At 43.0% G+C, this 16,584-nt stretch overlaps 1 protein-coding gene across 1 annotated transcript in view; it reads right to left on the reverse strand.

Annotated features, from left to right (window-relative positions):
- FRAS1 (Fraser extracellular matrix complex subunit 1) overlaps positions 1 to 15,698 on the reverse strand; it is a 426,196-nt gene extending 410,498 nt beyond the window's left edge. Inside the window, exons 1-2 of the mRNA XM_058722162.1 lie at positions 14,523 to 15,698; positions 6,592 to 6,623 (exon numbers count right to left, since the gene is read on the reverse strand). Of these exons, the coding sequence (XP_058578145.1) occupies positions 6,592 to 6,623; positions 14,523 to 14,598 (108 nt within the window). The 5' untranslated portion in view covers positions 14,599 to 15,698. The remainder of the gene's footprint in view (positions 1 to 6,591; positions 6,624 to 14,522) is intronic.
- Between the last annotated feature and the right edge of the window lie 886 nt (positions 15,699 to 16,584).

The following is a 16,584-nucleotide window of genomic DNA, read 5'->3' on the forward strand; positions in this document are numbered from 1 at the left end:
AACCTAAAATCCATCAACTGATTAATGGCTAAAGAAAAAGTGGTGTATATACCCAATGAAATGTTATTTAGCCTTAAAAATGTAGGAAATCCTGCCATTTGCAACACCCTGGGTGGACCTGGAGAACATTACGCTGAGTGAAATAAGTCACATGCAGAAAGTCAAATACTGCACAATCTCATTTGTATACAGAATCTAAAATAGTCATACTCTTAGAGTGGACAGAAAAATGGTGGTTCCCAAGGCCTGGGGCAATTATGCAAGTTAAGAAGATGAATAAATTCTGGAGATCTAATACACAACAATGTGACTATAGTTAATACTGTATTGTACACTTGAAATTTGCTAGGAGGGTATATTTTTGCTTGTTTCAAGTTTTTATTTAAATTCCAGTTAGTTTACATATAGTGTAATACTAATTTTAGGAGTAGAATTTAGTGATTCATCACATATATAATACCTAGTGTTCATGCTAGGAGGGTAGATATTAAATGTTCTCACACCAAAAAAAGAAAGAAAATGGTAACTAAGTGAGGTGATGGATAAGTTAATTAGCTTGTGGTGATTTTTTCACAATATATACATATATCATCAAGAAGTACATCTGAAATACATACAATTTTTATTTGTCAATTATTCTTCAACAAAGCTGAAAAAAAAATTTTAATGGGATATGTAAACTGATTGCAGGCAAAGGCCCAGCTATAACTATCCCCCTCCCTTTCATTCAGGAAAACATACGAAGCAAAATGGGGAGAGTAGTGTTGTAACGAAGATGACCTTCAAACTGTTTAAACTACATAAACAAAGAGCAAATTCAGGCACTACAACAGATTTCTTGTGACCTTCTTCACAACTGCTAACAAGAGTACACCAAGGCTTCACCTGGTGAGAACCACGCATGAGACTATAATTCAAGCTTAAGTGCTGTATGTTAAGAATTTTAAAGCTCTACAGCTGCATGGTAGACTACAGTGACCATGAGCTCTGTGAGGCTATTTATATTTTAATTTTTTAATTAATTAGCATTAATAAAAATTTTAAATTCAGTCCCCTAGTGCCACCAGCCACATCTCGAGTACTCCATAACTACATGTGGTTCATGCCTACCATACGAGACCCTGTAGCTATGGATCATTTCCACCAGCACAGAGAGCACTATTGGATAGCACTGAGCTAAGGAATCTTGGAGAGGATCTAATGCTCTCATGTTATAAATTTAGAAACTTAGAGCTTATTTCATTCAAGTGACTTACTCCGTGCTTCACAGCTAGTGATTACAGAGCCAGGACCCAAACCAAGACACCCTGGCCTCTACCACTCCGTCATTTCCACTCCGACATTTTTTGTCACCTAGATGATGTAAGCGGCCAGTTTCTTGCCAAGCACAGCTCTGGGTTCTTTCACAAGCATGTTCTCAGTTAATCCTCACATCATCTCTATGAGGAATACAGTCCTCATTACATAGAAGATGAAACTGAGACTCAGCTGTATAAAACATGGGACCTGAGGTCACACAGCAGGTATATAGCAGTACTAGGATTCAAACTCCAAAGCCTGGATCTTTCCACTATGTCATACTATACAGTAGTGAAGTAAACCCTCCACATTTTTAATTGTCCCTGAATTTTTTTTCTTTCTTTCAAATGTGTTAAAATTTAGTGTCTCATAATCTACTTTGTCAGCATTTGTGAGCAAAAGTATCCCAAGTAGGAAAATTTCAACACTTTTAACACTTTTGACCTAGAGAAGAATAGTTTTGTGCAACTCTCCCAATCACAAACGCTTACAGCAATAATAGCAGCAGCTGACCTTCACTAAGTGTTGTAGGTCTAGGTCACAAGCACAGAACTGGGTGCTTCATGTTGATCTCCTTTAACTTTTGCAGCAATCCTGTGAAGTAAATAGTTTATTTCCATTTTACAGATGTAAAAATTGAGGTTAAGAGTCCAACTACCCACCCCTAGGGAAAATCTAATAAAGAGAATTGTTTACTTGTGGTGATACCAAAAGAAAGTTAACTTCTTTTTGCTCAATATAGTTTAAAAACAACAGAAGATAAGTGAAAACACTGAAATAAAAAATTTATCTTTCTCCTCACAGTCAATGCCCCAATTACAGTTAAACATAGGAACTAGGTAGTCTCCTCCTGATAGATTCCTGATTTAAAAAGGTCACGCTCTCCCTTTCTCTCTTTCTGATGTTACAGAAAGTCCTGAGAGCCCAGGGGCAGGGGTGTTGTGGGACATGAAACACACCCCAAAATAGATGACTCAGTGCTTCTCAAAGTATAGGACCTTCCTGGGTATTTTGACTCCCTTAATGTTAATTTTTGACCTGAGGAATGGAAAGAAGAGAAAAGTAAGGAAGACAGTGTTAAAGAAAGAAGAAGAGACACAACTGAAGGCAGTACATGCAGCTTAGAACCAAATTACCCCAGATTGTCACCACAAGTCCATACAGCTAGCAAAACTGACAAACAGAACACATTGTTGGGAGTGTGTGTGTGTGTAAAGTATAGCATATATATTTTTTAAATTGGAATGACCCCCTCCAAACATTGCTCGCATCATGTGGTGGATCTAGTTAGTTCAGGAGAGCCTCAGATGGGAAGGGGTTAGCCAGGGACAACTGGCTTTTGCAGGAGGTCAGGAGAGTGACTGGCAGAGACAAATGCATGGCAGGTGCAGCAGCAAGGGGGTGGGCGTATAGAACTGAAGGTGAAATAAGCTAGTTGTGTGCAGAGACAACAGGCAGACTGGCTTGGCAGAGAAAAGCAGGCTGCTCAGTGAAATGGCTCTCGAGTCAGAACAGGGTTTGATTGCTCTCTCCTTCTGGTACTGACTAGCTATATAATTTTTGGACAAACGACTGAGACCTTCTGAACACCTATTTCCTGGGATTGTTGACAGTATGAAATACATAGTAGGTGCTTAACAACTGCCCCTTCCTCTTGTTATTCTTCTTGGTTGGTAAAGAGGAGTTTTGTTATGGCAGAAAAGAAAATACAATGCACTTCATCTGAGTGTCCTCCCCACATTGTCTTCTTCACTCTACAAAACTCCCTCAGGAGAGGCCTTATCTATCCCCATTTCACACAGGAGGTGATAGAGATTCAGGAAGATCTTGTCATTTCCTCTAGGTCACCAAGCTGGTTTGTAGTGGAGGAGGAAGAATCAGAATGAGGTCTGTCGGGAGACAAGCATCATGAATGCTCCACTATCTCTCAGAGCTTCCCAGGCAACAGGGGATGAGATTAGAGAGGTATCAGTGGGAGAAATCCTCCCAAGACAGGCTAAGAGTTAGCAACTAGCAACCAGTACTAGACCCACGTTCTCATTTGCTTGGTATGTTTTCTGGAATTCTTCTGGGTGAAGCTGATGCTTTGTTGCTTTCAACCAGACCCACTCTCCACTTCTGGTTACTCTCTTGAGAAATGGATTAAGTTCAGGAACTTCACATCCTTTGCCCCAGTTTTCTCACCTATAAAATGGAGAGTTCAGAATACACGATCTCTGAAGTCACTCCTAGCTCTAAACTGTGTGTGAGTAGAATTTACAGGGTTTAGAACAGGGACATTACACCACCATCCCCAGAGGCAGCTCCCAACTGTGATGCCTCTTACTAAAGACACTGTCACCCAAAGAGTTGTTTAATCAGAAAATCCTAGAATAGTATATAAATGCTCTTAAACTCTTTATTTTAATTCAAAATACAAAAATGTACATTCATTCAATTTCATTGATGTGGGAGCAATGCCTTTCTCCGAGACCACATCAGGTGGAGAGAGAGTAGCAATGAATCATGCACACAATTAACTACATCCATAATGTATCATCCGCCATTTCCAGTTTAAAGTTCCTTAAAATGGAAATAGAACTTAAAATGGTAGCAAATAAATCCAAATGTAGAATCTCTCTGGATTTTTGTGTTTTTCCCCAATCTTTTATAGTTGTTTCTCTTACACTTAATTTGACAGCAAATTTTTAGTGACTCACCTCTATGGAGTCTTTTTAAAGTATTCACCATAGTTTCCCTAGAAACAAGAACGTTATTTCTTTTCACATTCACATTCAGCAGCTTAATTAAACTATAAGTCAGATTTTGTCATTCCTCTGCTATAGCTCCGCCAATACACCTTACCAAGAAGACAAGCTAAAGTCCATACAAGTCCCCTGCCCACCTCTCTGACCTTGTCTCCCGCCATCCTGCCCATGGATCATGCAGTCCAGCCATTCTGACCTCCATGCACTTCTTCAAATGGCTAAGCCAGCTTCTGCTTCAGATTGTACCCTTGCTATTACCCTTCTCTGGAATACTTCAGGGAGACTAGCTCTTACAATGGCCGCTTTCAGGTCTTTGTTCAAATGGCACCTTCTCAGTGAAGCCATCCCTGTCACCCTGTTTCCAGTAGCCACCCTCATCAGTGTTTTCTATCTCCCCACTCCCCTCTTGTTTTTCTCCATAGCACTTATCTGACATTCTATATATTTTACTCATTAGAATTCAAGCTTCCTGAGGGCAAGGATTTTGTCTGTTTGCTCACTGATGTATTCCCAGCTCCTAGAATAGCAGGTTCACAGCTGTCACTCAATAAATATTTGTTTAATAATAATCTTTATTATTGGGGTACCTGGGTGGCTCAGTCAGTTAAGCATGTGACTTCAGCTCAGGTCATGATCTCATGGTTTTTGAGTTCGAGCCCCAACTCGAGCTCTGTGCTGACAGCTCAGATCCTGGAGCCTGTGTCAGGTTCTGTCTTCCTCTCTCTCTCTGCCCTTACCCTCCCCTCCCAAAAATAAATAAGCGTTAAATTTTTTCAGAAATAATAATAACCTTTAGTATTGTAGTAAGTATACTGTCTTTCTAGCTGAGTCATAATTACAATAATAAGGACATCAGGCTTGAGGAGGTTTAGGAACACATGTAGTAGAATCTTGGTAAGTAAAGAAGCCAACTGGCGGGGATCAGGAGTGTGCTGGTGCACTACAGTGCAGCATAGTAGCCCTAAGCAGCCATAAACCCTGGAAGGAGCCAGGACATGGAACGGAGAAGAGCAAGATCACCCATTAAGTGCAAATTAACTAGACAGTCTCTCCTTTAACTTGAATGGCACTGCCCTTTCCAAGTACATGATGCTTTCATATTTGAATGCACACTAACACAGAGCAACAACAAATATAGAAGATAGGCCTCCCACTATTCTTTGGATACAGGGGAACAACAGCAAGAAGACATGTTGTCTTGTTCTAGTGAATCCCTTAATGGTCAATTTACTTTTAGCAAATCTCTTAATCTCTTTCTCATCCTTGGTTCTTCATTAAAGAGGAGGAGAATATAAAATAATACATGGCCTGCTTATTTCAGTATCTATTGTACTGGATAGATCAATAGTTATGAAAATACATTTTTTTAATTATAAAGCAGTGCATACAACAAAACAATTTTCTGGGTATTAACGTAGAAAACCGACTTGTCTATAATATCTACTCAATTCCCCAAAACCAGTGATGTACGTCATAGCACTTTGATTTTAAAATGATTCTCAAAATGTATTAAAGAAGAAACACAAGGAAAAGTAAGCTGGGAAGGGATGAGAAAGAGAGGGAAAATGGCTTTCTCCTGATTCTTTAATAGAAAAATACAAGGGGAGAAACATAAATCTCCAGAGTAATAACTATATTATATAAAGTTTAGAACCAAGAATATTACTGTGAACATCTACAATTATCTAGACTGTTGGATATTTCAGATATTCCTCATCTATCTCAACACCGCAAAGATAATCCAAGATGACTTATCAATATCACACATGTCAGTAGCAGGTTGTGATGTAAATGAGCAAACCCTCTCCAACCATTTCAGTTCTGCTTTTATTATAGCATTTATTAAACCAAAATAAAAAAAGTGGTGAAGAATGACTTGTCACACCATTTATTAGAGTTGATGGAGTGTAGACGGTCTTTTCAATAAGGCTTTCACACACTGTTATGCACCATAGTACATTATTAATGAAAAGAAATGCATGAGACTTACATCAGCTTTTCCCCCAAGTCATCATGACATTAAATTCAAAATCAACTCTACCATACATGGCAAAAGTTCAGAGATAAAATGTTAATTTGCTTGCTATTTACCAAAACTTAAAGTTACAATTCACAGCAACAGTCAGGAATCTTCCATATTGTACTCAATTTAATAATTTTACTTTTTTTTATTTGGAGGGGCATTCAAAGGAAGAAGCAAATGCAATGGGAAGATAAACAAATTGTGCCCTAGTTCATATCTGACAAGAGAATGGGATCTAATTTTCTTTCTGATTGAAAGAACACAAAGGACAGCTATGGAATGCAAATTGTGTTGGGTGTTTGAACTCCTTTCCCAATACCTGAGTATTCAAATGGAACTAATTCACTCTGGAAAAGGTATTAAGTAATTGAGCATGATTGTGCCAAGCTGAGGGATAATCCTCAAACTGTGAAGGAAAATAAACATATTTCACAACGATAGGGTCACCTCACTCACTCAGCAACCTCAATCAAGCATTTTACATTCGAAAGAAATAAACCAAATATATGAAGAATGACCTACCGCCAACAAGGAACCCTGATAGACACAAGCACCTGTAGGGAAAAACAAAACAAGAATTAAAAGGAATGCAAAATAGACCAACAGGCACTGCCCCAGCAGACTTAGGCTAAAACTGCATGTACATGCATCATAGTCAGCAAATTGTGCTTTTACCAAAATCTTAAAAGCTTGAGCATTCTGCCCCTGGGGAAATAAACCCATACAACACAACAACACTTCTTGGACACGCATGAGGGAAAGCATCATTAAAACTTATTATTTGAATTTTAAAATAAATGTGTTTACAATGGCATGCCGTGTATATACAATGTATATTTTTTCCTATGTAATAAATAAGGAAAGTCTCCATAATCTAGTCTCAATTTACTTATCCAGGCTTCTCTGCCTTCTCTGCCTTCTCTGCCTTCTCTGGCTTCTTTGCTAACACAAATTCTCCAGTCTGACCCAAGTGGCCAACTTAGGATCTGGCAATAACACTTCCATATCTCAATGCCTTTGTTCACTTTTGTGGGGTTTTTTAAATTTTTTTTAACATTTATTTTTGAGAGACAGAAAGAGATAGAGCACAAGCAGGGGAGGAGCAGAGAGAGGGAGACACAGAATCCGAAGCAGGCTCCAGGCTCTGAACTGTCACCACAGAGCCTGATGTGGGGCTTGAACCCACAGACCGTGAGATCATGACCTGAGACAAAGTCAGACACTCGGGCGCCCCAACACTTTTGTTTTCTGTAGGAGACGCACTGAGTCTATTCAGGTTCCTTAAATTTGATCCCATTTCCTTCATGAGGTTTTCCAGCCCACAGGATTGTTATGCTTATTTCCCTTTGGCGCTCACAGTACTCAGTGTCTGCATCATCCATTTGTGAACTCATTCTTGTGTGCTTCCTTATAGTACCCTCGCTAAGGATGCTAAGGATGTAGAACTGTTGCATCTACCACGCTATAGTGTTTAGATCCTCTTGGGACAGGGATGGCTTCTACTTCTCTGTCTTCCCTAACTCTTCACACAGTAGGCATCTACTTAGGTATCTGGCTGATTATCTCTTTCTTGCCTTTCATACAGTAGGTTCCTCTATAGGGATATTATAACATTTGTAAGAGAGCGGTGGAGATTGTATTTATTTGGAAAGAACTCTTCCATTGAGCTCTTGAACTCCAATACTCTTTTCACCCTCTTTTCACTCAATTTTTCTCTCTAATAGGCTGCTTATGAACTGATACATCTTTCTATTTTCCATTCATTAAGCACCAAATAAAAAACAACAAATGATTTGCTTCTAAATGGAAAAGAAGGCTAAATGTGAATGGGACAGCCTATACTTTCTGAATAACTAGCCTATCACAAAATAAATCTTTCCAAGTATTATATTTGAAAACAGTATAAAATTGGAATCCTAATTTTAAAAAACAAACACATTTTCAACCAATCTTTGAACAGCACAACAGGTGTTTTTTTAACCTAGAAACATGTGGGTAGTGTGCTAACAGGTACTCTCTCAGAAAAAGAAGCTACAAAACAGATTGGAATAACATGCACACACCAAGGCAGAAGCACAGCTTGACAATGGGCTGCACTTGGTGTCCAAAGAGGGAAGGACATATTTTACTACAGTGCTTGGCCTCCAACAGATCATTCATGAAATCTCAGAAACACTAACTACTCAGGGAAAGGACCACTCTGCCTTATGTACTAATACTGGAATTAAGAACAATCTTTAAAGAAATGAAACGGCTATTTACACTTGAGGTCTGAATCAAAGATCTTTACTGGCAAATTTATTGGAATGACTTTTGTGCCCTTGACATTCAAACAAGAATAACTTGAGAGGAAACCTTGGGAGAAAGTTCTTAACTCATTTATTTTTCTTTAATAAATACTTAGTGAAAGAAAGAAAGAAAGAAAGAAAGAAAGAAAGAAAGAAAGAAAGAAAGAAAGAAAGAAAGAGAGAAAGAAAGAGACTTAGTATTTTAGTCTGTGGTATGTCATGAGAGATATATATGTATATAATAATCACATATACATGTATATACATAAAATAATCCTATAAAGCTCAAATAAATATACATCAACACAACTCAACTTCTAAATTACTTAAGTTGACATATTTAATTACTTCTTATGTTTAAAAAATAAACACAAAGATCAGGGGTGAGTGGGTGGCTTAGTTGGTTAGGAGTCTGACTTAAGCTCAGGTCATGATCTCATGGTCCGTGAGTTCAAGCCCCACATTGGGCTCTCTGCTGTCAGCGCAGAGCCTGCGTTGGATCCTCTGTCCCCCTCTCACTCTGCCTCCCTCTCTCTCTCTCTCTCTCAAAAATAAAACATTTAAAAAATTTTATTAACACAAAGATCATCCCTTCAGTACAATTTAACAAAATTTAACCTTTAGAATAAACAAAAGTTAACCTTTAGAATAAGACCATCAAATAATTTTACTGCCCTCCTACATAACATTACCTTCCAAAAGCCAATCATCTTTTCAAAGCTCCAAAAGGAATCAAGTATCTGAAGAAATATCCAGCTACCCATATCAAAACCCATTTCTGTAAGGTCAGATAGATGTTACAAACCCCCTGTAACATTAAAAAATAAAGCAGCATTGAGTGTGGCATCACATACACACTTGGCTAAGCCAAACATCTGCTAGAGACTCCAGTCAAAACGGTGTGTAACTGCTGATAAATTCCATCATTAGGAAAAGGAAATAACTCAATTTGGGTTGCTCCATGATGTACAATGCCAAAAGAAATAAGCTTTGCCCTCAGAGGACTTTCCTAAAACGGAACAGCTCTACCCAGAAGGCAGATGTACAAATGAGTCTCCATTAACGCAGCTTCCAAAACCTCATTTCTACTCTCTTGAGAAAATAAAGCATTCCAGTGTGATGCCCAGTCCTATCAAACATTTATCACCACCCAATGCCAGATGCAGTCCTCCAAAGCAAGCATATTTCTCCCATACTAGCACGCTACTCACACCCACCAACAGATAGAGTTGGGAGGTTTGCTGGCAGGAGGTGCTGGATACAGCTGCTGGTTTTGCACTAGAGCAGAGACCTTTCCACTAACTGATCAACTCATATAACACAGAAAACAAAGGGACTCTCTCCACTTATCACTTTTTTTTTTTTTTCTGAAGGAGTACAGCTCTGTCTGAGATTTAGATTTATGGCTTTACTGGAGCTTTAAAGGAAACTCCAGATCAAGGTGAATTCTGACAGATGGTGAGGATCTAGTAGAAGAAATAGCCTCCTTCAAGAGAAAACAAGAAACATAAGAGACCACAGAAGCTGGAATTCTCTGACCAAGAACTTCATTGGTTTTAGGGCATAGAATACAACTGAGATGCTGGGTAATTTAAATTCCAAATCCTTATGAGGAAGTACATAGAGTTTTGTGGGGTGAAGTGATCACATACAGTGCCAAGAAGGAAGCCCAGGTCCTGAGACATTCCTCCATGTGGCTGACTCTGGTCTTGTAGGTCACACAGGCAAAATGTTACTTCCTAGTCATTTAAACAAGTAAATATCTACGTTTAAGCCCTTTTGCACATTATAATGTGCTCCTTTTTGAGATACATGTATAAAACCTAAAGTTTTCAGAGAAAATATGAGATATAAGTTGTACCAGGACTCTCATCCAGAAACCACTCACTCCAGAAACTGTACCTGGTAAACTGAATAAACTAGAGAAGTTAAATCCAAGAGTCACAAAATGTCAGATTAGTTCAAAGACAGAGTCGTATATATGGCCATAAGATATGAAAAGATTTGAAAAGTATGGTATCACAAAAATATGACTCATTAGGAACAAGCAGCCACAAGTTAGCATTTAAATGTTCAAGCTTTATGTTGTGTTGTAATTCAGCATATGGCTTGTACACTGTGGAATAGTTAAAATAGAATCGTTTTCTGGACCGACAGGACAGCTCATGTCCTGATTATTGTAAACCAGGATTCAGATCAATTAATAGAGTAGTTAAAATGAAAATGGGCCAACTGTTTTTGAACTATTGTAAGATTTGGCACACAACTCCAACTCTGCCATGTGGTATTCTCCTCCCTTCTCCTGAGCCATGTGGTGGAGGGTATTTATGACTACTTGTGTCTGAATAAAATTGAGTGGTATTGCCACTCAAGTTCATAACAGTGAATACAGATGACTGTGGCTTCACTAAACAATGTATATGCAGAATCCAATCCCTAGAGGAGAAGAGAAATGTAGTACGATGGAAATATGAGCCTATGACAATACACTTCTTTATTTTCACTAGCAGATAGTTGCAAAAGTGCAATTATTCAATAGTGGGAAACCCACCAAGCACCGATGTTCACCTATCTCCTATTTCTGCTTTACTAATATTAATAATTTCTGGGTATACAAACTTCTTCAGGACAGGTAATATGATTCCCCCTATCAGAAGTAACTGCACACATAAGCTCTCAATAAAGATGTGTGGAATGAAAGAATGAAGAGACAGGCTATCTATCCCAGTGAATATCTTCTCTTTCTTCACACTGAGTTTTAAGCATTAAATCTTACACAAAAGGAACTCTCTAGCCAAGAGTGGAACCAAATATGCTGATCCATAAATAAAACATGCTGTCTATTAAATTATCTTTTCCAATGTATTCTATTAATGGCATTTACAAGAAGAATCTGGAAGATTGTGGGATTGGCTAAAGCCCCATGAGGAGAATGGGACACAGACAAGTAGAACTCAATTCTGACAACCTCCAATTCAATAATCTTCTCCTATCTCCAAGCCACCATGTTCTATCTAGCATTACTTCACAGGACTTGCACAGGTCAACACAACTCAAAATGTACTTCTCCAAAACATGTCATGGCAAAGCTTGTCTGATTCATTAAGCAGCCATGTTTGCTAGTTTCTGTGACTTCTTGATTTAATTAAGTTCTCAAATCATAGTGATTTGTCAGCTTGGCAATATAAGACAGCATAAAATAACACAGCCAATGATTTGCTTATAAAATTCATTTTTCTTTTAATAACTAAAATAAAATTCAGAACCAAAAAGTTGCAAGTGACCACAAAGAAGGCAGCAAATGTTGATATTTTTTCCTATGTTTGATGATTAGCAAAAGCATAGCTATCACCTAGCCAGCTGACTTCTGCATTTGGTAAATGACAGAGCCACAGCCCAAAGAACTTAGGTGGTTCACTCAAGGTCATACAGCCACTTATCATAGAGGCCAGTCTAAACTTAATTCAAAAGAGTGTGATTACACAATACTCATTCATCTGACCAATATTTTTTTTAGCACCTAGTGTGTACTAGGAGCTGAGGTGGAGATGTAAGACTAATTAGGAACCATCCTAGGCCCTCAGTGAGCATACAGTTATGTGAAGACCCAAACCTCACCTTCATCAACTGTAATTGTAGAATTAGTCAATGGGGTACTAGAAGCATATATGAGATGCCCTCTGAGCACTAAGAAGAAAACATAAATTCTGCCATAGCCTGGTCAGCAAAAGTATCGAACCATACATCACACCATGAGAGGCACACATGTGAATACTTCTTTTCCATCTTTAAAAATCATTGGGGTGCCTGGGTGGCTCAGCTGGTTAAGCTTCCAACTTTGGCTCAGGTCATGATCTCTGGGTTCATGCTGACAGCTCAGAGCCTGGAGCCTGCTTGGGATTCTGTGTCTCCTTGTCTTTCCGCCTCTCTCTCTCTCTCTCTCTCTCTCTCTCAAAAGTAAGTAAATGTTAAAAAAAAATGTTTTTTTAATCATTGCCAAGGCTAATAATAAAAACTTGAAGAAATCTGTAAGATCCTTAAGTTTTCCATCCTTGACTTCAGTGCTCTTATTTTTAAGAGAAAAAGAAAACCCTGACAGAAGCAAATCAGAAGTCTCATTAGATGACAGCTGATTTTTTGGCTGTGGGTCTGATATCACTTAATTAAATTAATTAAATAAGATAATGTATGCAAAGTGTTTGGCATAGTGCAAGCCAAGTAACGTGCTCAAAAAATGTCCACCTTCATTCATTCATCATTAGATAAGCACCATTACAACTCAGATGGAAACTCTCAGACATCTACCAGTCCAATTTGTGAACTGATTCTAGAATGCCCTGAAGGTGGGGTGAACCAGTAAGAAGCAAAGTTTCCAAAGAATCTTTAGAGGAATAGCGCCCCTGGCGCCCTGCCCTCCTCCTCCGGGATCAGAAGACTTTGGACATTCTTAAACTTCGCCCATTGTACCAACCAGTCTTCCAAAGAGCGAACCCTGCAGGCTCTTAATAATAATGGCTTTTGTAATTTCAAGAGATTTGGTTCTGAAAAAACGGCGTCATTCCAACTGCCCCCTGGTGAGCTATCAGGGAGAGAGAACACGTTTTCCGCGTTGCTAGGGTATGATTCTAAATAAGAAACTGCCACCACCAAGTGAAAACATAATTTTTCTCTAAGTCTCAAATTCTGATTTGGGTGGCCTGGGTTAACTCTCCCACCTGATTTATTATTGCAAGTAAGCCCTAGAATTTTTATTTTTTTTAAGTATGCACACGTACAGTGAAGACATTTCTACAGGGTATGCCCTATTTGAAGTCTTGCCCAGGCCCCAGACATGCCTTTCCGGGGTAAAGTAATTGACATGTTTCCCGGGAGGGTGCGGACAGGCGGTACCTATACCCATGGTAAAGTCCCCATCACTGTGCGTGGACTCCCAAGGCCACGCCACTTTCTCCGGAGAAACTAACAAGGAAAAGGCAGCTGCTCTGATGGCCAGAGGTCGATCCAAGGCAGGGCTTTGTCCTCTGCCTGGCCTCCTGCCGCCCCCGGCCCTGAGCCCAGGCTCCGCACCCTCAACTGCCCAAACCCGGCAGCCGGCTAAGGCGCCCCGCCCAGCCCAGCGCCCGCCGCCGCCGCGGCTGCGGGTCTGATTTGCGGCGGAGCAGGTGAACTCTCCTTCCCGCAGCTGGATGAATAATGAATGGAGACGGGAGGGGAAGCCAAGAGCCCGCGGCGGTGGATTAAGTCGTCTTCCTCCCAGTCCGCCGGCACCCTTCCCCCTCTCCAAGCACTATCTAGACGACTTTCCCGTCTCCCCGGAGCAGGTAGGAACTCACAGCGCCTCGCATCCCCGGGCCCGCCATCCCATGACCCCCGAACTCTTAAATTACTTATGCATTCATTTATTTGCCTGAGCCCCGACTGCCTTTGCTATCATGGCGACAATTCCCACCGTCTCCTTTCTCTCCCCCAGGTCGGTTCTACACACAGGTTGGAGCCCCGGAAGAAAACCAGGAGTGAGGGCGAAGTAAGAGAATGAAGCTAAACTCTTATTAATCACTTTTTCCCCCCTAGGGAAGCAGGCAGGCTCGTAGGCTCGTGCCTCTCTGTACTAGGGAGATTTCTCTTAGTGCATTTGAATTGTCTACGTACAGAACGCGCTCTATCTAGTTATAAAATCTTTACTGGACTTTACAGGGACACTTCCTGGGGCGAGGGGGCAGGGAGAGTGGCGAGGGCTTTAAGGTGCCGGATTTTTGTTTCGTGGGAGCGGAGGTATTTTTACCCAGGTAAGAGCAATTGTTCGCTCCTCGCCTACGCTTCATGCAGTCGCTTTCCGTTGGGGGCAGCGGGGAAGTGGGAAAAAAGAGAATCCAGTCTCGGAGATGCCACCTCAATTGGCCACCCACCCACCCAAATGCACTAAGGGCAGAGAGGGAGGCGGGAGACGGGCTTGTGATCTGAATGCAAAACAATCAAGGAGTAGGAATCTTCTCAGAAAAAGCCCATTCCAGTTCCACTCCCACCCACCCACCACCCCCAAAGAAACTTCCACCCGACCCCCAATACCATAAACACGCTTGACTTTTTAAACGGCACGACCTCCCCCCCACCACACACACACACACAAGGGGGGAAGGGGGGGGGGGGGAGGCACCGCTCTCTCACCTTCGGAATGATGAGGCAATGCCGCAAATTCCGCCAATGCTAGGGCCACCCCGAGCCACACTTTGAAGGCACCCATTGCCGCTTCGACACCCACACTGGAAGAGCCCAGCCTTCAGCATCCAAGAACCAGCTCTCGCCCCAAACACCGGCTCTGGCGCCCGGGCTGGCGCGCACCGAGAGCGGGGGTTGGCGGGCGGCTACCTCCGGGGAAATGCGGCGCTGCCCTGGTCCCGAGTGACACTCTTCAGCAGCCCGGAGGCGCCGGGCCGCGCGGGGGATTCAATTCACCCACTGCCCGGACGGAGAGCGCGCTCAGGTCTCCCGCGGAGCAGCACCCCAACGTGGGCTGAGCTTGGAGAATAAAAGAGGAGGCAGAGCGCAGTTCTCCGCTGTAGACTCGCCGGAAAGTTCCCGTCACAGGCTCATCGGACCTCCCAGCATTTCTCTCAGACCCGACGCGTCCGCTCCTGGGTCCCCGGCCGTGGAGATCCCGGCGCAGGTTGGTCCGGAGCAGCTTTTTAAAGTTCGCTTGACACTCTACGTCGGCGCCGCGTCGGCAGAGGGGGTCGCCGGGAGCCCAGAAAGACCCACCCACCCCTAGGCCGGGCCACCCGGCTCCGCGGACCTCAGCCCCCGGTGGCCGCTCTCTGGAAACTTTGTGCCGCGCTGCGGGCAGCTCCCGGACTCGGCGGCGCTGCAGCCGCACGGCGCCGCCTCTGGCCGCGCTCCCTGCAGCAGCCGGTTCGAAAGCTTCCTCGAAAAGAACGGGGGCGGCGCCTCGGGGGGCGCTGCTGCTACTTTCTCGCCTCCGCCCCTCTCCAGGGTGAGGAGGGCTGTGGGGGCGCGGCTTGCTCCACGCGGACTGCCACCTCGGCGCTGTACACCCGGGGCTGGTCTGCAGGGTTGAGGTGTGATTACGGGAGTGCGGGAGGCGCCATAATTTTAAATGCACGGAGGAAAGAGCTAGGGAGGCTGGAAGGGATCCCGAAGTCAATGCTGCCACTCGGACTAGAGAGCCCGCATACGCACAAAATAAGGCCCCCTCTGGATCCCAGCGTTTAAAGGACACACGCTCCGCCTCCCTCCGCCTCCCTCCCCTCCTTCCTCTCTCCTTTGCTCGGTGTGAAAATGGACCCAGGGACTCGGAGCTTTGGCAGAGATTCCAGAGAGTCACGTGGGGAAGGGGAGAATCTAGGAGGGGGCAGTGAGGGGAGGCCGAGAGAGCAACCTGATCCCCTTATTCGTTCTGCTGGAGTACATATTGCCTTTGTCTGGGGCGGGATCAAAAGTGGTCACACCAGGGCGGGGAGGGGGAGGGGGAGGCGGTGATGGGTGGTCCTTGCTCACTGAGAACCTGCCAACCGGGTCCTCACCTCTCGATTCAGGAGGGACCCATCCGGGAGGGGGTTTTACCCGCATTCAAAGGCCCTGTCGCTATCCTCCACCCCCACACCCCGCCACTCCTGCTGGACTAAGTGCGTGAGGCGGACCTGATCCACCTTGGTGGTTCTGAGACCCTCCTGTTGTCCCACCATGGGTTTTACCAGCAACCTGCGAGGGTCTTGGCTTGTGTGTCCTAGGCAGGGCCTCCCACCGGGCCGGGAATGCACCTTTACCTCTGGCAGAGAGACTGTCAGTGGAACACTGGGCGGTCTAGGCGAGGTGGCTCCAGCTGCGCCCCCAAATGCCAGTGACTGGGAAGTAAACCTCTGGGCTACGCAGACTGGGGCGCACACTTGAAGAGTGGAGTCAGGACTGAGTGACGACAGCAATTTTTATATGACCAAATAAAAAGAGCTGGTCTTGGGTTAATCGCTTTACGAGACGAGAATGGTTGCCTCAAGAGAGATGCTGGCTGGGATCTGACTGACCCGAAGGAAACACGTCCTGGTTCCTTTAAGTTGACCTGACTTGGGTGAACGTGTGGAAGGGGAGTTTGTCCAAGCTGCACACGCTAGGCTGTGAAACAGTGGGGGGGCCCACTTGTTTTCAGTCTTTGCAACCATCCTAAAGGTGGGCCAACGTGCTAATGCTCTCAGCCGCAACTTGGAACAAGTATAAC

Source organism: Neofelis nebulosa, chromosome 3, assembly GCF_028018385.1.
Source record: "Neofelis nebulosa isolate mNeoNeb1 chromosome 3, mNeoNeb1.pri, whole genome shotgun sequence".
Lineage (NCBI taxonomy): Eukaryota > Metazoa > Chordata > Mammalia > Carnivora > Felidae > Neofelis > Neofelis nebulosa.